At 32.1% G+C, this 21,934-nt stretch overlaps 3 protein-coding genes across 3 annotated transcripts; all 3 read left to right on the top strand.

Moving 5' to 3' along the window:
* The first annotated feature begins 300 nt into the window (after positions 1-300).
* Positions 301-4,766, top strand: LOC114371946 (phenylalanine ammonia-lyase class 2-like). The gene is made up of 2 exons (XM_028329282.1): positions 301-798; positions 2,738-4,766. Exons 1-2 carry the CDS (start codon positions 395-397, stop codon positions 4,485-4,487), a joined length of 2,154 nt encoding a protein of 717 aa, XP_028185083.1. The 5' UTR covers positions 301-394; the 3' UTR covers positions 4,488-4,766.
* Positions 4,767-8,906: 4,140 nt separating this feature from the next.
* Positions 8,907-13,707, top strand: LOC114371911 (isocitrate dehydrogenase [NAD] catalytic subunit 5, mitochondrial). Its single transcript, XM_028329229.1, has 7 exons — positions 8,907-9,244; positions 10,642-10,962; positions 11,044-11,205; positions 11,303-11,377; positions 11,474-11,583; positions 11,661-11,733; positions 13,182-13,707. Exons 1-7 carry the CDS (start codon positions 9,098-9,100, stop codon positions 13,371-13,373), a joined length of 1,080 nt encoding a protein of 359 aa, XP_028185030.1. The 5' UTR covers positions 8,907-9,097; the 3' UTR covers positions 13,374-13,707.
* Positions 13,708-17,036: 3,329 nt separating this feature from the next.
* Positions 17,037-20,975, top strand: LOC114372470 (adenosine kinase 2-like). Its single transcript, XM_028330035.1, has 12 exons — positions 17,037-17,202; positions 17,415-17,468; positions 18,734-18,780; positions 18,935-18,966; positions 19,052-19,153; positions 19,261-19,328; positions 19,494-19,570; positions 19,664-19,761; positions 19,838-19,908; positions 19,987-20,053; positions 20,147-20,330; positions 20,497-20,975. The coding sequence occupies exons 1-12, from the start codon at positions 17,120-17,122 to the stop codon at positions 20,637-20,639; spliced, it is 1,026 nt and encodes a 341-aa protein (XP_028185836.1). The 5' UTR covers positions 17,037-17,119; the 3' UTR covers positions 20,640-20,975.
* Positions 20,976-21,934: the final 959 nt, after the last annotated feature.

The raw sequence follows: 21,934 nt of genomic DNA, 5'->3' as shown, positions 1-21,934 counted from the left end.
TAACTTAATTTCTTGTCCACAAGGGATGAGCTCTGAGCTCTAACTTGTAACCTCAAACTTGTCTCACCCAGCTAGCAAGGGAAGGGGTGAGAAAGTGTCCACATAGTCACATCTGAAAATGCCACGTTGCGCAAGGAGAACCGCTGATCCTGCCCCGTAATCGAACGACTGCAATTACTTCTCCACCAACCCCCCCTTGTGCATCTTTACCACCCTTTATCCCCACCTACCAAGCACCAACGCTCCGGATTGGAAACTGCCCCCAGCACTCTTCATTATATATAACCCACTCTCTCTCCCTCTCCCCCTCAGGAAAATAAAAATCAATAACAATATTATTCTCCTCATTCCTTCATTTTTAAACCTAGCTCCATCTCCCTCCACTCACCATAACATGGCATCAGAAGCAAATGCTGCCAACACCAACTTCTGTGTAAATGTTAGCAACAATGGCTACATTAGTGCTAATGACCCCTTGAACTGGGGTGCGGCGGCGGAGGCTATGGCTGGGAGCCACCTCGACGAGGTCAAGCGCATGCTAGAGGAGTACCGGAGGCCCGTCGTCAAGCTCGGTGGAGAGACCCTGACCATCTCGCAGGTCGCGGCGATCGCGGCCCACGACCAGGGGGTGAAGGTGGAGCTGGCGGAGTCCTCCAGGGCCGGTGTTAAGGCCAGCAGTGACTGGGTGATGGAGAGCATGAACAAGGGCACTGACAGCTACGGCGTCACCACCGGGTTCGGTGCTACCTCCCACCGGAGAACCAAACAGGGCGGTGCCTTGCAGAAGGAGCTAATTAGGTAATTAACGCTTAATTCAACTTCAACTTTAAACCCTTATTATGGGTAATTAATTATAATACGTGAATTTAAACCTAACTCAACCCTGCTTAAGCCAACCAACTTGTTGGATCTGCAACGTTACATTACACAGCCAACTGTTGTTGCACCTCGTGACAATATACGTTATCATCAACCGGAGGAACAGAAGCACGTTAATTTCCTAATATACGTTCTTTTAACCAATATAATTTTTTTATTATTAATTTATACACATCAAATTAAGGAGACTCGTTGAATATGAAATAAAGGTGAAATATCTATAAAATTAGGTGATTTTTAGTTTTAAATAACACTAACGTTTTTTGCATTTTTTTATCACATTAATTTTAATAACATTTATTTCTCTCTTCTTCTTTTTTAACTTTTTTTTTTTTTTTGCATCTGACCATCTCACATCCTATACTATTATACGAGAAATTATAGATGGACTATCTATATAAATATATACAACTACTTTATACTCTTAATTTTTTTATTACATCATATTTATATAAATTATATGCCCTCTTCGGTTTATATCTGTGTCTACATGCTCAGGCATCATTTTCTAATTGTTGTACGAACACTGGGACACATGCCCAATAGTGTTGTTCGACTACCTAAAATAACTAATTAATATTAACCACCTAACAAATTTTTGTTATTCATTGATCCTCAAGGTTGAGAAAATATGTGGATAAGTTGGTTTACCTAACATGGCAAATTTAACAATATTTTTCTTGGTTTCTTGAACTTAAAAAAATTAGTTTGCTGTTATATATATTTTAAATTCGTCCTACGATTTCCCGAAAAATAAATTTAGTTATATGTGTTTTTCTTCTCATACAGTTACTTTTTTCATTTATTTAGAACATGTTTTACGAATTTTTCACTTTCAGCTAAAGAAGAATTTTAGTAAAAATTTCAATATTTTAAACGACGTAAAGTATACTAAATTATAAATTATTTTAAATGATATTTTATTAATTTAATATTTTTAAAATCATACTTTTTTGGTATTAGAAGGGGAAAAATATAAATTTCAAATACTTAAATTTTAATTATCAATAAAAATAATTTTTAAAATCCTTATAAATTCTATTTTTTATCAAATGTATTTAACGTATGAGATCATACTTATTTTTAAAGCGTTCTTAAACAATATATATTACTGCAATATCTGTTCAAACCTGCATACATTTTGAGATAAATTATCATTTTATATATAAAAATAGAAACTCTTCAGAAAAATAATTGATAAAAAATAAAAATAACAATAATATTTATATATATTAGAGAAAAAAAATTAAAATACATTTTTTCAACATATAATAAACGCGGATTTAATCGTTTAGGTGAGTGGTGAAAAAAAACGAGTTGGTCTACATCGATCCACTACTACCTTTAGATCTGGACTCGTTGTCCTACTGAGTTGAAACGGTCGAGTGGTGAGCTAACTCAAAGCACGACACGAGTAGTTTATTCGCACGTGACGTGGGGTTGGTGAGACTGCTTAGCCTCTCCTAATTCCTACCTTTCAAAGTCCTAACACCCCATCTTTGACTTACAAGTTGCCCATTTTTTTAATTTTTTTTTTCAGATACCTAACGGGATCAAACACTAAATTAATATTTTTATTTTTTATATTTCTCTTTTTTTGGCATCACATCACATTAATAATAATATCAATTATTTATTTCCGCTTTTATCCCATTTCTCTTTTGGTGTCTATATATAAAAACAGATGTTGATAGATTTTTTTTTTCTTTTATTTTTCTTGGCTTTAAATATTGACGCCTTCAACTTAACTCCCTTCACCTAACTACATCATATTATTTTATTACTTTAGTTAATGAGCGGTACTTTATAAAAAAATTCATAATTGCTAATCTTTTTTTAATTATTCTTTTGCTTTCAGGTTTTTGAATGCTGGAATATTTGGCAATGGTACAGAGTCCAATTGCACCCTACCCCACACAGCAACCAGAGCAGCTATGCTAGTGAGAATCAACACACTCCTCCAAGGCTACTCAGGAATCAGGTTTGAAATTTTGGAGGCAATCACAAAGCTTCTGAACAACAACATTACCCCATGTTTGCCACTTAGGGGAACAATCACAGCATCTGGTGATCTTGTTCCTTTGTCCTACATTGCTGGTTTGCTAACTGGTAGACCAAACTCCAAGGCTGTTGGACCCTCTGGTGAGATTCTGAATGCCAAAGAAGCCTTTGAATTGGCCAACATCGGTGCTGAGTTCTTTGAGTTGCAACCTAAGGAAGGCCTTGCCCTTGTGAATGGCACTGCTGTTGGTTCTGGCTTGGCCTCAATTGTTCTATTTGAAGCCAACATCATTGCTGTCTTGTCTGAAGTTATTTCAGCAATTTTTGCTGAAGTTATGCAAGGAAAGCCTGAATTCACTGACCATTTGACTCATAAACTAAAGCACCACCCTGGTCAGATTGAAGCTGCTGCTATTATGGAACACATTTTGGAAGGAAGCTCTTACGTGAAAGCTGCTAAGAAGTTGCATGAGATTGATCCTTTACAAAAGCCTAAACAGGACCGTTATGCTCTTAGGACTTCACCACAATGGCTTGGTCCTCTAATTGAAGTGATTAGATTCTCTACCAAGTCAATTGAGAGGGAGATTAACTCAGTCAATGACAACCCTTTGATTGATGTGTCAAGGAACAAGGCACTTCATGGTGGTAACTTCCAAGGAACTCCTATTGGAGTCTCCATGGATAATACACGTTTGGCTCTTGCTTCAATTGGTAAACTCATGTTTGCTCAATTCTCTGAGCTTGTCAATGATTATTACAACAATGGTTTGCCTTCAAATCTCACTGCCAGCAGAAACCCCAGCTTGGATTATGGATTCAAGGGAGCTGAAATTGCCATGGCATCTTATTGTTCTGAACTTCAATATTTGGCGAATCCGGTGACAAGCCACGTGCAAAGCGCGGAGCAACACAACCAAGATGTGAACTCTCTGGGGCTGATTTCATCAAGGAAGACTCATGAGGCTATTGAGATCCTCAAGCTCATGTCCTCCACTTTCCTGGTCGCCCTTTGCCAAGCCATTGACTTGAGGCATTTGGAGGAGAATTTGAAGAACACGGTCAAGAACGTTGTGAGTCAAGTTGCTAAGAGGACTCTCACCACAGGTGTCAATGGAGAGCTTCACCCTTCAAGGTTTTGTGAGAAGGACTTGCTCAAGGTTGTTGATAGGGAGTACACATTTGCATACATTGATGACCCCTGCAGTGGAACATACCCTTTGATGCAAAAGCTAAGGCAAGTGCTTGTGGACTATGCATTGGCCAATGGAGAGAACGAGAAGAACACAAACACATCAATCTTCCAAAAGATTGCAACATTTGAGGAAGAGTTGAAGACCCTTTTGCCTAAGGAAGTGGAAGGTGCAAGAGTTGCATATGAGAATGACCAATGTGCAATTCCAAACAAGATCAAGGAATGCAGGTCTTACCCCTTGTACAAGTTTGTGAGAGAGGAGTTGGGGACAGCATTGCTAACTGGTGAAAGGGTTATCTCACCGGGTGAAGAGTGTGACAAAGTGTTCACTGCTTTGTGCCAAGGGAAGATCATTGATCCACTTTTGGAATGCCTTGGGGAGTGGAATGGGGCACCTCTTCCAATATGTTAGTTTTTCTTATTTTCTGTTTTCTTGAAGAGTGGTTTCTTTTCTGTACACGTGTTTGTGTTGATATTAAGCATTTGGTTTGTCTATATAAGGCTGTGGCAAATCAATCCACATACAACAACTTCCCAGTTTTCCTTGATGTATGCCATGCAAGGAACTTGTAATTCATAATGTAATAGAATTCCATTTGTTTGCCGTAGCTTTGCGTGCAAATATCAATACATGGCCTTCCATGTGAAGGATGTTTTCTCTTGAATAATACTTATTTGTTTCTTTATGCTAGCGATTAGCTTTGAGAAGATGTTTTACATTTTTGTAATTAAATTTTCCTACTGGAAATTGTCAAATACAGAATTAGATTCAAATTTTTGTAATTCGTGACAAAGATAATAAAGAACTACATACTATTTAGCTATATAAAACAAGGAAAGAAAGTGACAGATACTGAAGATTTTTTATTTATTTATTATAAGATACCGAAGACTGTTGACAGTTGCGAGACAGATAAAAAAAATTTATGGATACATTGAAAAAAGTTAAAAATGTGGAACGGTCCATGTGGGGACGCTACAGATTTTTAGGGTGTATTTATTTGAGTTTTTGTTTTTTAAGTTCTTAAAATTTGTTTTGAAAAATGATTTTTAACAATTAACTTTTGGAACGAAAAAATATTATATTTTATATTTTATAATTTGAATTCTTGTTGAAATAATCTGAAAGGAAACTAAAAGTAAAGTAATTAAAATTTAAAACAGTCTAAAAATACCATAATTGTCTATTTTAAAAACTAAAAAGAAATATTATTTTTAAAAATAATTTTCGAAAACATTCACTTACTAAATTCTTTTAGTTTCTAAAATTATAAATTATCTTTAAAAAAATCTTAGTAAACCAAAAATCAAACTAGATTAATTAGGAATTGTAACGAGACTATATTCAAAAAAATAATTCACTTAGTTTTTAATTTTTTATTAGTTGAAAAGTTGGTTTGTCTGTTTGATAAATAAATATTTTTATGTAATTTTTGGTTATGTTTGACAAAACTATTTAAAAAATTAACAGAAAGTTTGAAAGTTAACTAGTTAAATTATAGATGTTCGATAAAACTAACTACTGAAATAACTAAAAAGGATAAAATAATTGAAAAATAATAAAATCATTATTTATTTAAAAAATATTAGCATGAAATTTCATAAATATATTAAAGATAAAAATGAATAAAATATAAAAAAATTAAAAGTTAGAAACTAATATTTTAAAATATGTTACTTCAGGTATTTTAAAAAATGTTAAAAATTATTGAGAAATTACTAAAAAAAATATGTTTATCGAATAATTAAATAAGTTTTCTAGCTAATAAAAAAATTAATAACTAGCTGAAATATTTGTAATATAACCTCTAACGTTTTTTTCGTAGTTTCTAATATTTTTTTGAAATGTTACTTTTAAAAAAATTAACTTTTAGTTTTTAACTTTTTATATTTTATTCTATTTTATCCTTAAAATATTTATTCAAATTTTTTACTTTTTATAATATTTTATTTTTCATTTTTAATTATTTTAATAATTAATTTTATTAAATACTTATAAATTAATAAATTAACATTTTAACAAATTAAATTAACATTTTAACTTGAAGCTTTTTGAGCTTTTAAAGTATCTTTAGCCACCATAGGCCAAGTCTATATCATCTTTGGTTGCTTATAATTCTTACCCACTTGCCAAGAACGTTGTCATTAGTAGGGATTTATCAATTTCGCTTTCCTGGTTGGAGGCTGGAGCTATCCTTGAGGATGTAATTAATTGTAACAATGACCTTAATTGTCACCCAAGAAAAAAAACAAAAATTAGGGACCATTAATGGTTGACATGTTAAAGCCACTTATTTGATTTTAATTAATAAAATAAATATTTTGTAAAGCTACATGGCCCCTAAATTTTTTGGAATTATTTTAGAAGTTCCTTGATGTATGTAATATTGATGAGTAGTCTTTTTGGACTAGACACTGGTCCAGTATGCAACTTTATTATTCACATGAAAATTTTCATTATCTTAAGAAAGAGAGAAATACACAAAATAAAATGCATGCATATGTTAAGATGGTTAATGGATAAAGGTAAAAATACATTAGGTCGAACAGAGCAATGCATAAATTGGCTTGACTTATTTATAAATTTAATAGTTAAATTTGACATAACTTATTTCATATTGAAAAAAAATTATATAAGTATAATTTCCTTCATGCAAAAGATTAAATTTTTTCCCCTTATCTTTCTACTAAAATTTATTTTGGACATTTTGCTCTCCCTCTCTCTTTCTGTGAGACGTTTATGGTGTGTTGGCCCTAGTTTACTGCTCTATCGAGATACCATGGAAAAGGAGTTGGAAAAATTGTCGTTGATTGGAGACGAAGAAGATGGGTTCACCTTCAATGCGGAGGAAGAGAAGAAGAGGCAAAATGACCTTAGCCTTTGTTTGGTTGGAACGTTCCTCACAGACAAATCTGATGAAGGAGATCGAGGATGGCTTACGTTTGACGCCCAGTCAAAGGAGTGAAGATCTCAGAGGTTGAGAAAAAGGTAGATGATGGAACCCGAGAGTGGAGTAACAACTTGATGGAGATTGTTGAAGATTGCCAACAAAATTTGGATTTTTTTAGAGGTGGGTCTTGGTCACCAGGCATATACTTAAATGAGGTTAGGTTACAAAACCTTCATGGATAGGGTGGTGGACAATTCCCATGTCAAGGTGGAAGGAAATTGGGACTTGCTTTGGAAAACAAAAGTTCCTCCAAAAATCAAATTGCTTACGTAAAAAGCATTTCGTCATTACGAGTGGCGGGACCCGCCACGTGGACAGCAACTCGCCAACTCCACTGGCGAGTCCACCAGGCGCTGCCACGTGTCCAACTCGCCAACCCCACTGGCGAGTCCCCTTCAAAAACAGATCCCCCTGAAAAAAGTTTCAAAACAGCCCCCTTTTGGAAATTAGTTTCTAAAAGTAACCTAGTTTGAGAAATTTGCCTTTGCTGTGATGTTATCCCTACTCGTGTGAGACTTCAAAGCAAGGATGTTCAATTATGAAGCATGTCCAGTTCCTTGTTGTGTCCGGTGTCGTCTGACACGCGTCCGTGTCCGTGTCAGTGTCCGATACCGATACTACACCCATACTATGTTATATATTTTGGACATTACATATGTTCGTGTCCGTGTCTATGTCATGTTTGGTGTCCGTGTCGGTGTCGGTATTTTATAGGTGTTGATTGTCCAACTAGCTGTATCTATTGTATTCTATAGGCTGCAAAGGAAGTTAGGAGTGCTGGGCCACGAGTCAACTTTGGGACAAAATTCCCCCATTCTTGAAACGAAGTGAAAGCTTTTTTGAGTTGTGGTTTTCAGTTCTGCAGAATTTCTTATATGAGGTGCTACAAAGAGAAGCAATTGGTCTTTTATCTGCTATATATGCTATGTTAAGTTCATAAATTGAGCTCTCTCATAACTGATATATATGAGGTGGGTTGTGTTATCAAACAATGCAAGGATATCCTCTCCATTCATCAAAACTTCTGTGTCAAGTTTGTAAGGAGACAAACCAATTTGGTTGCTCATGTCTTGTCAAGGGCTGCCATTTCCTATGCTTGCTCCATGTCCTTTATGATTTCACTGATTGTATTCAATCTTTGATTATTAGTGAATTGGCTTAAAAATATATTTTAATGCATGTAAAACAAATTATAATTTGCAGAAATTAAAATCACCTATACTCAAGAGCATGAGACAATATTAATAGTGGAAATAGACATATTAGATTTTGTAAAAAAATAATTATAACACCTGTAATTTAACCTCTTTCATAACTTGTTAAAAAATCTATTTTATAATAAAATTTATAAATAAGATATAAAGTTACTTTTTAGTAACTTTTTGTTGTGACTATGACATTAAGACACAATATCTACTAAATTTAAATTCAAAATCTTTTTAAAAGGATTGACTAATCGGATCAATAATTTATTAATTAATAAGTTTTTATGTTGGTTATCATAAAAAAAATGCTTATAGAGTTTTTATGCCGTCAACATGTTTAATATTTAAAACAAATAAGTCAAAGATCTTAATACATTATAACAAATTTAATATAATAATATTAAAAAATTACCTCCCTAAAAAAATATTATTTACATTACTATAAATAATAAAACTTCTATAAAAAAAAACTTACACTACTATAAATAATAAAAAAATTAATCATACATTCACCTGGTCATCTATAATATAATATACAAAGTATGATATTAATAAAAAGAAATTAATGTATAAAACAATTTTACATCATTCCTCAATTATAAAAAAAAACTTGTCTGAAATCAGTTTTTGTCAACACATTTTAATTTGATCTATATTAGTGTTACCCTTGAGAAGACTCTTCAACTGGTGATTTAACCGAACAATCCGATATTTGCTTCCTATTGGAATCAAGTATTAACCCTTTTCTCTCTGAATACTCTCTACTCAATACATTGCGCTCTAGTCTCGTTTCAAATATTAATTTTAGGTTCTTCGTTACGCGTTGTGTTGCGTTGTGCGTGAGAAAGTGCGCGTGGTGAAAAAGCATGGCTTCTCAGCTCCTGAGACGAACCTTCGGAAGTCGTTTCCTTGCAAACCCTAGGGCCTTCTCCTCCGCTGCTTCCACTCCGATCCGCGCCACTCTCTTCCCCGGCGACGGCATCGGCCCCGAGATCGCCGATTCCGTCAAACAGGTCCCTTCCTCTCTCATAAATCATTGCGCCCTTTTCAATTTCTTTCGATTCTGTTGCCTTCATTCTTTTTATTGTGTGGTTTTGATTTACAATAGTTGACCACGCACCTTGAAAAAATAATAATCATTGTTCTAAAATTTCTTGAGCGAGCCGTACTTTTTTTAGAATTAACTCATCTTAGAAAAATAATATATGTATATATTTAGAAAACATTTCACAAAAATTATACAAAATCTAAATAGTTGTTTGAGGGGAATTCGTTTTACCTTGAAATCGTCTTTAATGTTTATTTTCACAAACGTTTGGGGAATGCTTTTTTTTTTTTTATTCTAATTCTAGTTATTGTTGACGTTGATTTTTGAAGATATAACTTTTGCTTTTCGTTTTGAGAAAAAAAAAATGCAAATTGAGGCATATGTGTAATTATCTGTGGTGTCATGTTTTAAGCATGCGATATGTGCCCTGTATTGAGCCACAGTTGACTTAATTTATGTGTGGTTTCTCAGTATTAATAGAATTGTAGTGAACAAGAGATTTGTACCAAGATAACATTATGGGATGATGCTATAAGAGGAGTTGCTGGGGCTAATTATTATGGTGTCAGTATTGCTATAGCTTGTTTGATGTGTGCGAGTGATGACATGTATATGGTTGTCTTGTCTATCAATATTGCAGGATCAAAAACTTGAAAAGGAATATGAACTCTTTGTCAATGACAAACTTTTTACATGTTTAAATTGGCATTTTTTCTGTTTCTGGTGATAGATATAATACGACTAACTTCTTCATTGAAGTTGAAAGATATGCTCAAGTTTCATCTTTCTGCTGATTTTTGTTTTATATATTTTCCAGTAATTTAAGCTGTACTTGAAATAGCTCTTCTATAATATACTGCTAATTTTAAGGCACGGGGATGTAAAGAGTTTATCGATGAAAAGATTGCATGGCATGGACACAGATACACACATAGTTAAAGATTTAAGGAATATGACTCATAGTTCATAATAGTGTAGCTTTTGAGATTTACAATTCCTTGATATAAGTTGTATGTTTCAAGACTTGATATTTTGTGAGCCCTTCTTGGAAGACATGGAGCATCATATGTGTGAATACTTTCTATCCCTTGATTTCTACTAATGTTGCTTGTATTAAGGGTATATTGATTTGTTTTACTTTTCTCACTATGTCATGGCTGTGCAATCTGTTATCTGCTCTAATCATTTCCTCTTGGTTGCTATTGAAAGTGATCTCTGATCAACATTCGCTATACTTTATTCTATTTCAAATTGCTTGCTATTTTTGTTTCTTGTTATGTAGATTTGTATATTCATAGAAATTGACTTGCTTGGTTGAATTAAATCTAATGCTCTGTCATTTATTACTGTTGTAATACTTAGATATTCCAAGCAGCTGATGTCCCAATAGAATGGGAAGAGCACTATGTAGGAACTGAAATTGACCCTAGAACGCAGAGCTTTCTGACATGGGAAAGTTTAGAATCTGTAAGGAAAAATAAGGTTGGCTTGAAAGGGCCAATGGCCACCCCTATTGGAAAAGGGCATCGTTCGTTAAATCTTACTCTGAGAAAAGAGCTCAATTTGTATGCCAATGTTCGACCTTGCTACAGTCTTCCAGGCTACAAAACTCGATATGATAATGTCAATCTAATTACAATTCGTGAAAATACGGAAGGCGAGTACAGTGGACTTGAACATCAGGTAAATTTCACAACAATTGATGTTACATACTATCATTTTAATTCTGATCAATATAATTTGTTTAGCATTTATGGGTCTCAGGTTGTGAGAGGTGTTGTAGAAAGTCTCAAAATCATTACACGTCAAGCAAGTTTAAGGGTAGCTGAGTATGCTTTTCACTATGCCAAGGCTCATGGAAGAGAGAGGGTTTCTGCCATACACAAAGCCAATATTATGCAAAAGACTGATGGCCTTTTCCTCAAGGTCCACCAATACATATAAATGCCTATAAATTTTTGGTCTCAAATTTTATTCATGAATTTTATTAACACTTTTTTTTAAAAAAAAAAATTATTTATAGTGTTGCCGTGAGGTTGCAGAGAAATATCCTGAGATAACTTATGAGGAAGTTGTCATTGACAATTGCTGCATGATGGTAATATTGGTGAAATTGATGTATGAGAAAACTGCATTTGGAAATAGTTAGTATCAGGAAATTAATGACACTGCTTAATTTTCTGACCTTCCTCAGCTTGTGAAGAATCCTGCACTTTTCGATGTACTAGTGATGCCTAACCTTTATGGTGATATTATCAGTGACCTTTGTGCTGGCTTGATTGGAGGATTGGGCTTAACACCAAGGTATTTTTTGTATTTTATCCAAAGAAATGTTAAGCTCACAATTATATCAATCTGAGAATGTTTTATGTCTTTTGCAGCTGCAACATTGGTGAGGGCGGTATTGCACTTGCTGAGGCTGTACATGGTTCAGCACCTGATATTGCTGGAAAGGTGAGCTGTGAAAATACTCATTCTACCTTATTTTGTCTGTCCTAAACCTCTTTGTGTCCTGTTGTCATGGAATGTGAAATTTTTTTAAGAGGTTGTTTCATACTCATGATCAATATTTCCTTTGTAAGGCATTGGATAAAACTAACAGGGCAAGCTTTCGGCACCATTGTAATTCAGGTTGGAAATGAGCTTAAGCTGATAACATTTGCCTATTTGCAAAATGTTAGCCTGAGCCTGACCTATTATTTATCACAGGCTTCATTTTTGGGATTGGTCTAGCTTGAAATCCTATGTTGAGGTTTAGATTACTTGAAAGCCTACAACCAGGCCGAGAAATTACACTTATATTTTTCAAAATTCAAATTGGTATAGCATTTGATTAAATTATTATATGTTTTATTGTTTTATAAAATTAAAATGATATATTAATTTGTAATAAATTGTGTATTATATATATAATATCTAATAATAAATAAATGGGTCATCCTAGTAGGCCATATACACTTTTTTAGAAGCCGAAGTCTTGTTTGCTCAATAGTCTAGGTGAAGGTATGCTGAATCTAGGTAGGGGCACTGGGCTGTAAGCTCCTTAGAAGTTGTCTGGCTTATCCTCATCTCTTATCCTACTCAGAGCTGTTAATAGATTAATGTTGAAAACACTTTGACAATTATTGTGTCTGCTTGCAATTAGTAGTTTTTCTTTTGCATTTAAGGTCTAACATCTAGTTTTAGTTATACGTAATATGGAGACGCTGAAGCCTAAAAAAATACTGCTTTAAACAAAAATGTTGAGAAGGTAAAAATTGTATCTAATATATGAAGCTGATTAGACGGGCGGAAGAAAATTACAAGAATTGAAGATGTGACAAAACCATAGCGGTATTGGGTGTCGTTTTGAGACTTATGGTATAATTGTTTGACTGGGAAATCAACTTTGGTGTATTATTTAGCTTAATGATATTCAAGGATTTGCTCATTAGTAGGTCACCCAGATATGTAGCATTGTTTCTCTTTGTAATAATCCTCTAGCAGTTTTTCTTTCCAAGAAGTAGAAAGTTCTAATATTGTAATAAGTGACATTGTGGTCTCAATTAATTAAATTCTTTTCTTGATAATTTTTACTTTATCAAAGTTAATCCTTTCAAGAAAGCAAGCTACCTACCAATGTGAGTTTCCCCTAAGAAAATTCTGTCTGCAATATATATGTTCTCTTTTCCTTTTGAAAATGATCTCTTATATTAGAGCAATATTTATAGAGGGTTTGGTGCAACATTAAGGTTGTTGCCTTGTGACTCTGGTTATGAGTTCTAATAGAAGAAGCATCGTGTTTCATGGGAGTAAGGTTGCATATATCTAACCCTCCAAAATGGGTGGCAACCTAGGTAACTTTTTTTTACCTAGATAATCTTTTGTTGTTGCTCAGCTATTTTTCTTGTGTATTTATGCAGAATTTGGCTAATCCAACTGCTTTACTGCTGAGTGGTGTTACAATGTTGCGCCATTTGGACCTCCACGACAAAGCAGAACAGATTCAGAAAGCTATCCTCAACACGATTGCAGAAGGGAAGTACCGAACAGCTGATCTCGGTGGCAGTTCAAAGACAACTGAATTCACAAAAGCAATCATTGATCATCTTTAAATTTTGGTTGGAGTCAGCAAGAAATTCTTGCTTATGATTTTTGAATTTCAGTCAATTTTCTATCTATTTCCCCAATTAATCGGAAAGAATGGGATTACCTCAGCTTAAAGGCAAACTCACCCATGTTTGTGTGACATTTTACAACCAAAGACAAGGAATGGGCAGGGATTCAAATATTCGTTGCCCAGTGCAGTCTTATGGCATTGAGAGGACACCCTTTCACAATGCACATTGATTGATAACCCTTGGTAGTCCGTTTTAGTATTCTTTGTCAATAATATAGTGCTAAATAAAAAAAAACACCAGATGATGTTTCATTTGTTCATCTTTATCATCTTTCTTTGTGCAGGATATTGTTTGCTTTATTTTTTTTTATATTTAAAATCTTATTTAAAAAACAAAATGTGACTTGTTTGTGCTCCTTAACTTAAGACTTAATTGCAATGGTTGGGTTTTGTACCACAGGTCTACGTAATTATTCCAAACAAAGTCAAAGGCAATAATATACTTGATTTATGATAAGTGATTTCTTTTTTTTTTTGTGAATTATGATACATGGTTGATCATATTTGAATTTGACGGTCACATTTTGTTATTTTAAACATTTATATTTTCGAAGATAGATTAAATTATATCTGTAACTTGTATTATTATAAATTAATAACTTTTACATAGTATGTGATTTTTTTATTAATGCAACTGTTAAATTAATAATATTTTGTTTGTGATTTAATAATTATATATTATCAAAATTGTTTGTCATTGTCAAAATTGAGCAATATTAATAAAACTTATGTTTTTATATTATATTTTTAATTGATTTTAAGTGTATATAATTTTTTATTTTTAAAAAAGGGAATGTAACTGTTTGTAAATATAATATATGTGAACGAGATTTTTAATTCAGTGAGTTTTGATACAAAATTATTTAATTTAAGACTATTAAATGGTTTAATGTTAGGTAAAAGTTATTATTCTCATTTGTTTTGATAAAAAAAAATTGAACAGTTTGATAGAATATATAATGGAAGAACATATGATTAAAAAATGTTACAAAGTAAACCATTCAAGTTAATTACAGTGTTATTGTAGAGGGCAGCTATTGTATTCGAATTAATTGGGCATAGTATGGGGAAGTTTACGCCCTTTCGTATGTTGTAAAACATTTGGATGTCAAAAGACTAAAGAGGAATTTAATTATTCTTTTCAGCTCTAAAAAAAAGGCTCCTGCTTCATTTATAAAGTTTATTTTAGAGGGATTTTCTTGATATTATTTTATGTGTACACTTTACTATCTATCCCTATATAGAGTATTACTTTTTGGTAGGTGAGTTAATGCGTTTTTGTTTTGTTTTCTTTCTTCTTTTTTTTCGGGGGGTAAGGTTATGGACTTATGGTTCTTTCTTCTGATACCACATGTTTTTCTTTTTATTTTTTCTTCGGAAAAAAAATACAATTAACTTCTTTGACAGTGAGTTAATCTTTTGTTCTATTTTTTAATTAAATACAACATGTCTTTTTTTCAAATATAACTTTTACCTTTTGATTCTAGATTCTTGTATTTTTTTTTGAAAAAAAAAATCCACATATAAAAAATTCCAATTATATAAAGCAAAATCTAATAAGAAATATAAAAAATATTCCAAAAAAGATTAAAAATATTCAAAAGTTGATTAATACAAATACAAAAGTTATTAAGCGTGGAATACACATTTGGAAGGAAAGTATCTTCTTCTTTAACAAATATAAAAATAAATACTAATAAATAAGAGTAAAAGCACACGCGACAAAAGGAATAATAACACATATAGAATAATATCCTTCTGTTCATTGTTTTATTAGGGATTTTTTTTTTATATTTTGGTTATTAAAATTTTCCTTCAATTTATTTTTCATAAAATTAACTTAGATTGCTAAAGTTAAAGTGATTCCCTCATTAAAAAAGTTTGAGCCTTTAAAAAAAAAATTGAAGGATCTCGTTTTTCTCTTAATTTGTAGCCCCACCTTGTACTTTCATTTAAGGGCATAATTCTTTACTGAAAAACAATATATATTTCCATTACCCATCTGCCAAGACTAGAATCAAATTGCACGATGAACATTTGACTATCTCCACTGCAACATCTATATATTGCTTTCACTCTTGTTTGTGTTCTGAATGAACCAAGTGGTAGCAATGTTCTCTGAATTTTCTCTTGCTCGAAGTTATGTTGAAGATATGAGAAATTTTTTCCATTCTCTCAGTTCTGAGTATGCCATAGATGCTGGGACAGCAACAGTCTATGTCATTCTAGGCTGTCTTGGTCTTTTTATTTTTGTATCAAATAGAAGGTTAAAGTTCAAGCCTACAAGTCAGTCATATGACGAATTCATGATGGTAAGCTGGTTATTATTATTTATTACTAATAAGATTTAGTCGATATATTCAGTGTCGTATCTTCTCATTTTTTAAAATCTATTAAATTTGTAAATAAAATTTTATATTTTTATATTTTATTTCATCTATATTTATATAATTAAATTCACTGATTTTATTTTTTATAATTTACACTCATTAATTTAGAATCTTGGATCCGTCATTGACTATATTATATATATTATTTTATTTTGTCTTCCAACGTGCTTAAAGGAATTTCAAGTTCGCGGTAGGTGCTACACGGCTATGGTAAGTTATTATAGCTGAAGCTGGTGGTGGGTGCCTGGGTGGTGTTGTCTTATTATTATAATTGCAAATTATTCTCATTTTTTTCCTTAATTTTCTTTCCCAAACAAAAATAAATACAAATATGTTATTTTCCGTATGTTGTTGGAGGGACTTTCGGTAGTCGAATAGTAGTGATTAAGAAAATGGTGACCGAAGATTTGAATATTAGGGTATGGTGTGGTTGGTGGGTGGATTGTGACCCGGGGATTGGTGAGGGTAGCAGATCTAAAGAAAGAATTTACATGGCATTATTATTTTAGAAATTAAAAACAATATTCTTTATATAAATAACAGTAACTTTTACTATAAATCTTTTCTATTTTTCTAGTTTTCAACATGACATAGTAGCATCTTAGTTATTAACATGAAAAGATCCTCATTCATTGAGTAAAATGCCCCTTTTTAAACTATAGCCTTTTGTTTTTCTTTCCCAAGCCTTTCTTGTTAACAAAAATATAGTATTTTAATAAAAATTATATTTTCTTAGATATTGTTAATAAGACAAAAAAGGGAACAATATATTTGAATCTATTTAATATGAACTTATAATTTAAAAATGAATTTGTTTTTAAAATAGTTAATGGTTTGGGTTTTAATATATTTTAAACTTAAGATCAACGTATATTTTAAGATGAACTTACTATTTCTTACTATTTTATACTATACAGCACATGAAAATTAATCTTTGTCAACTAATATACTTTAACTCACTCACTGTCACCAGTGTAATATAAAACTTAGTAAAAAATTAAACTCAAAGTTTCTATAAATTTTGTAAAAATACTAACAATTTAACTAAGTTCAAACATGGTAATTAAAGTCACAGAAACGTAAGAATCTGACAGGTGGTAATACCAATAACCACCAATACGATAAAGCCCGGGTATAACCCGAAAACGAACAAAAGTGTGAAATAAGCGCCTATAAAAGAAAGCCATTTGCTCACTATTTGTGTAGATCTGCATCTCATTCTCATTCGTTCACTGTCACTTTACCCAATCCTAACACTTTCTTCTCTCTGTTTTCCTTCTTCCTCGCATCAATGGAGTTGGACGGCGTTCTCCTCGGCATGTGCAACCCTCTCCTCGACATCTCTGCCGTCGTCGACGACGCTTTCTTGCAAAAGTATTACCACTATCTCACATTTCTCTCTCTCTCTCTCTGTTTCTTTTATTTATTGATAATAATGTGTTGAATATATTACTATTATGAGCTTAGAACTGTGAAGAAGAATGTTGAATGAGGTTTATTGCGTGATTGATTTGTGAATCTGGAAAAAAATACGAGATGTTAGGGATCAGATCTAACGTTTTATGGCTATGGATTTTTGTGAACAGATACGGTATCAAGTTGAACGATGCGATTCTCGCCGAGGATAAACACAAACCTATGTAAGATTTTTTTCTCTTCTCTAACTTCGTGTTTGTTTCTTTTTTTTTTTTTTGGTTGCTTGAATGAGATAAGTAATTTTCTTAAAAATAGAAAATGAAAACATAGTTTAAAGCTCTTGTAATAGTTAGATCAGGTTTTTCTGGAGAAAAGTTAAAGACGGACAAAATTAAAGCGAATGTAAAGTAAGAAAGTTATTATGCACTCAGGCTTGTTTTGAAGTGCACTGAGTTCGAGAGATTCTTTCATTAAAATTTATTATTGATTCATGTACTTTTTACTTCTTTTTTTTAATTCATAAACTTTATCATGTGTCGGTATAACCTGAAATATGGAAAATAGTTAATATTTATTAAAAGAATGTTTTCATGATGTTGTAAAATAATAATAATAATAATAATAATAATAATAATAATAATAATAATAATAATAAATAGTAGCTTTTGAAAAAAGAGAGAAATGTTGTATGGTAGTACAGCATCTTAATAGTTCTCTTTATAAAGAAAGTATAGAATGTGAAAGGTAAATCTATGTAATATTGGAAATCTAAAAGCATTAAATGCATTCTTCATTTAATAATTAGTAGCTTTTGAAAAAAGAGAGAAATGTTGTATAGTAGTACAGCATCTTAATAGTTCTCTTTATAAAGAAAGTATAGAATGTGAAAAGTAAATCTATGTAATATTGGAAATCTAAAAGCATTAAATGCATTCTTCATTTAATAATTAGGGGAACTTATTGGAAGATTTTTTTTATCAATGACTTATTGGAAGATTTAGAACTATTTTACCTTTCCCAGTCAAATATAAAGTATCAATGTTCATTTTTTAAAAACATGAGATAAAGGAATTTGTGTTAGTTGTTTGACGATTTTATTAAACGTACTGTTATTCTGGTGCTGTAAGTGTGGCATGTTCTTAATTTCGTAAACATAATAATATTATGTGATTCTTGTCTTTGGGATGTATGAAACTGTTATAACCCACTTTTCATCCTCTTTGCTCTCTTCCTATGCTTTGTGCTTGACTGTTGTTAAGGAAAAGAAAAATCTCAAGTTTTAGTTAATTATTATACTAAATACTTGATGTGTATATTTTTTTAGAAAATTTGTAAATTAAGAACTTGATGTAATAATTGGATACTCGACCTCGTTCTGGAAAGATTTTTAGCTTTCTCTCCTCACTAAATTCTTTTCGAGCTACTATTTTAATAGCAGGATATTTTCTTTTATGATATTTTTGTTCATATTATCCTATAATCATCTCAGGTATGAAGAATTGGCTAACAATCCTAATGTGGAGTACATTGCTGGAGGTAATACACTTGATCTGAATTATTGAATTTCACGTCACAGATTCTTGCTTTACTAATTAATATCATGAAAATGCTGACAAAGAGAGGGGGAAAAAAGAAAGGGATGGAAATGCACATTTCATAATGATGATTCCTATAATTTCCTTTTTGGCAGGTGCTACTCAGAATTCAATCAGGGTTGCTCAGGTATGCACTTTCTTTTATAAGCTGAGTCTGGAGTAGTTGTGTTACTTGTGTAGCTAATCATTTGTCTTCACTTCACTCATAACAGTGGATGCTTCAAGCACCAGGTGCCACAAGTTATATAGGTTGCATAGGAAAGGACAAATTTGGAGAGGAGATGAAGAAGAAATGTACACTAGATGGTGTAAAGGTAAGTTTAATCTTGTGATTTGTCTCCTCCTTTCTTTGTGATAAGCTACTTTGTGCCTGACCTAAGAATACCATTTCTGAAATTGACTTTATTCATTCAAAAATCAGGTTAACTATTATGAAATCGACAATACACCTACAGGAACTTGTGCTGTTTGTGTGGTTGGTGGTGAAAGGTCAGACGATCAAGCTTTCCTTGATTGTTTTATTCTACTTATTATATAACTCAATAATAATGATATTTTATGCTGTTTTTTTATAGTATACTTCTTCAACTTAACATAATACTTGATTGCAAGACAATTATTTGAAGCCTTCTATTTGATTGCATCTAAATGTAGGTCCCTTGTTGCCAACTTATCAGCTGCAAATTGCTACAAGTCTGAGCATTTGACGAGACCGGAAAATTGGGCATTAGGTACCTTGTTGATATTGGTTCTGTTTCTATCTCATATACCTGAATATTCCAGATGACTGACATTTTGTTATTGTGTGTTTGTTTTTTCAATAGTTGAAAAGGCCAAGTATTACTACATTTCTGGCTTTTTCCTCACTGTATCTCCTGATTCCATACAATTGGTTGCTGAACATGCAGCTGCAAATAACAAGGTTAGATATGATTTGAACTTGGCATTCCTGTTTTACTGGCAGTTTTTGAGATTAAGTATTCTATTTCTGTATGCAGATCTTCATGATGAACCTTTCTGCTCCCTTTATATGTGAGTTCTTTAAGGGTGCACTGGACAAAGTTCTGCCGTAAGGATCCTTCTTTGTTAAATTTGAAGAAAGAAAATTATACATATTGATCTTAATAATGTTCATTCTGGGATTCAGATATATGGATTATGTTTTTGGAAATGAAACTGAAGCAAGAACATTTTCTAAAGCTCAAGGCTGGGAGGTAATCATTAATTAACAGATCTGAAGGCTTGCAGTTTTGGTTTAAGTTTTAATTTGTGTATTTTGACTCTTTTCTTATTGTCCTATTGAACAGACTGATAATGTTGAAGAAATAGCTTTAAAGATTTCTCAATTGCCAAAAGCATCAGAAAAACATAAAAGGATTACTGTTATCACCCAAGGTGCAGATCCTGTTTGTGTCGCTGAGGATGGAAAAGTAAAATTGTATCCTGTGATACTATTACCTAAAGAGAAATTAATTGATACAAATGGAGCAGGTATAAACCTATTGTTTTTAATATTTAAATATGTACAGTTAAGTTTATGGCCAATTTATTACATTTTGATGATAGTGACAAGCTCGATTCCAATTTTGTCTCTTTTAAATGTGTGTGGAAACTTAAAAAATTAATGTTATATACTTATATTCTTTTGTTTTTGCAGGAGATGCTTTTGTGGGAGGATTTCTTTCGCAATTGGTTAAGCAGAAGCCCATTGAAGAATGTGTGAGAGCTGGGTGTTATGCAGCCAATGTTATCATCCAAAGGCCTGGCTGCACATACCCAGAGAAGCCTGATTTTCATTAAGTGATTTCTCCTTTTCTGTTACTGCTATGAATTATTATTATTATTTTTTATCATTGAGAAGAATTTTAACAGCCACACTCTAACTGGTGTGGGGTTTTTTAATCCCCCGTCTAGGGAAAACAACGTGAAAAAGTTGCAGGAAAAGAGATAAAACTTGAATAAGTTCATATATTTGAAGTCCGATCAGGCATCAATTCTCATATTGCTGTTCGTGATCTTTTTTCTTTTTCATTTTTTTTTCCTTTCTCCTTTTTGGTTACAGTTTATGTTGTATTTGTACCCCTAACAGGGCACCTGAATCTCTGTTATCTGTTTATCCTGTCTTCTTTTTCCTAACATCACTTGTTTTCATATTCGTATTTCGTAATTATGCTTACTCAGTCTCGAGGAACCATAGCAACCGTCGCCTATTAGGAAGAGAGGCTCCAGTATCATTAATATGTGAACCAATTGAGTTGATTTGAGTATTTGGATTATAGATTTCAATTTTTTAATTGTAGGTTGGAAAGTGTAGATTGAGTTTAAGAAATCTCTTAATTTATTTCTCTGAAGTTGCATGCATTATCATCATAGTTATTTCAAAAGTTTGGTTTTCAAATTATTTTTGTATTATATATAAAAATTTTCTTATAAGTTCTATGATTATTTGAATCTTTCAAAGATCTTGTCTTTAATTACTCCTTCTAACATTGATTGTTACTATTTCTACCTTGTAAGAAACATATGATGATATTTAAATTTTTTAGGGGTTAATCAGGTGACAAGTTCAAATTTTTAAAGACATTTGCTTACAAATTTAGAAGTTTAATATGATTATTTAAACTTTTGAAAAACTATTTTAATAACTTTTTTTTAAAGAACTAATATGACTATAGAGGATTGCTATTGTGTACCAAAGCTTTCACGCATTAATTGTAGGAACGTATACATGTCAATAGTATGTATATGATTACAACAACAGTATTCAAGGAACAATATAATTTGAAAAAAATAATCAATCAACTCCTTCCTATATTGTTTTACGAAAACATTTTTGTAACAACTAGCATTTTCCATGGCAATATAGTAATTTTAGAGAACTGAAAAGATGGTTAATGGTTTCTCATAATATTTGGATAAAATTCTAGTTGAGCAGTGTTTAAAAGATAATTTTGAATTCTAGATTGTAGTTTGAGTAGAAGGGATTAACAGATTAAAAGTTACTTATCTTTTTTACTAAATCATAGTTTGCATAGAACAATCTAAAAACCTCCGTCTGATTAAGTAGAAATAAAACAGAGGAGGGAAAAGTTCAA

This window comes from Glycine soja, chromosome 10 (assembly GCF_004193775.1).
Source record: "Glycine soja cultivar W05 chromosome 10, ASM419377v2, whole genome shotgun sequence".
In the NCBI taxonomy this organism is placed as follows: domain Eukaryota; kingdom Viridiplantae; phylum Streptophyta; class Magnoliopsida; order Fabales; family Fabaceae; genus Glycine; species Glycine soja.
The sequence above is the reverse complement of the archived record's forward strand: the minus strand, read 5'-3'. Positions and strand labels throughout refer to the sequence as shown.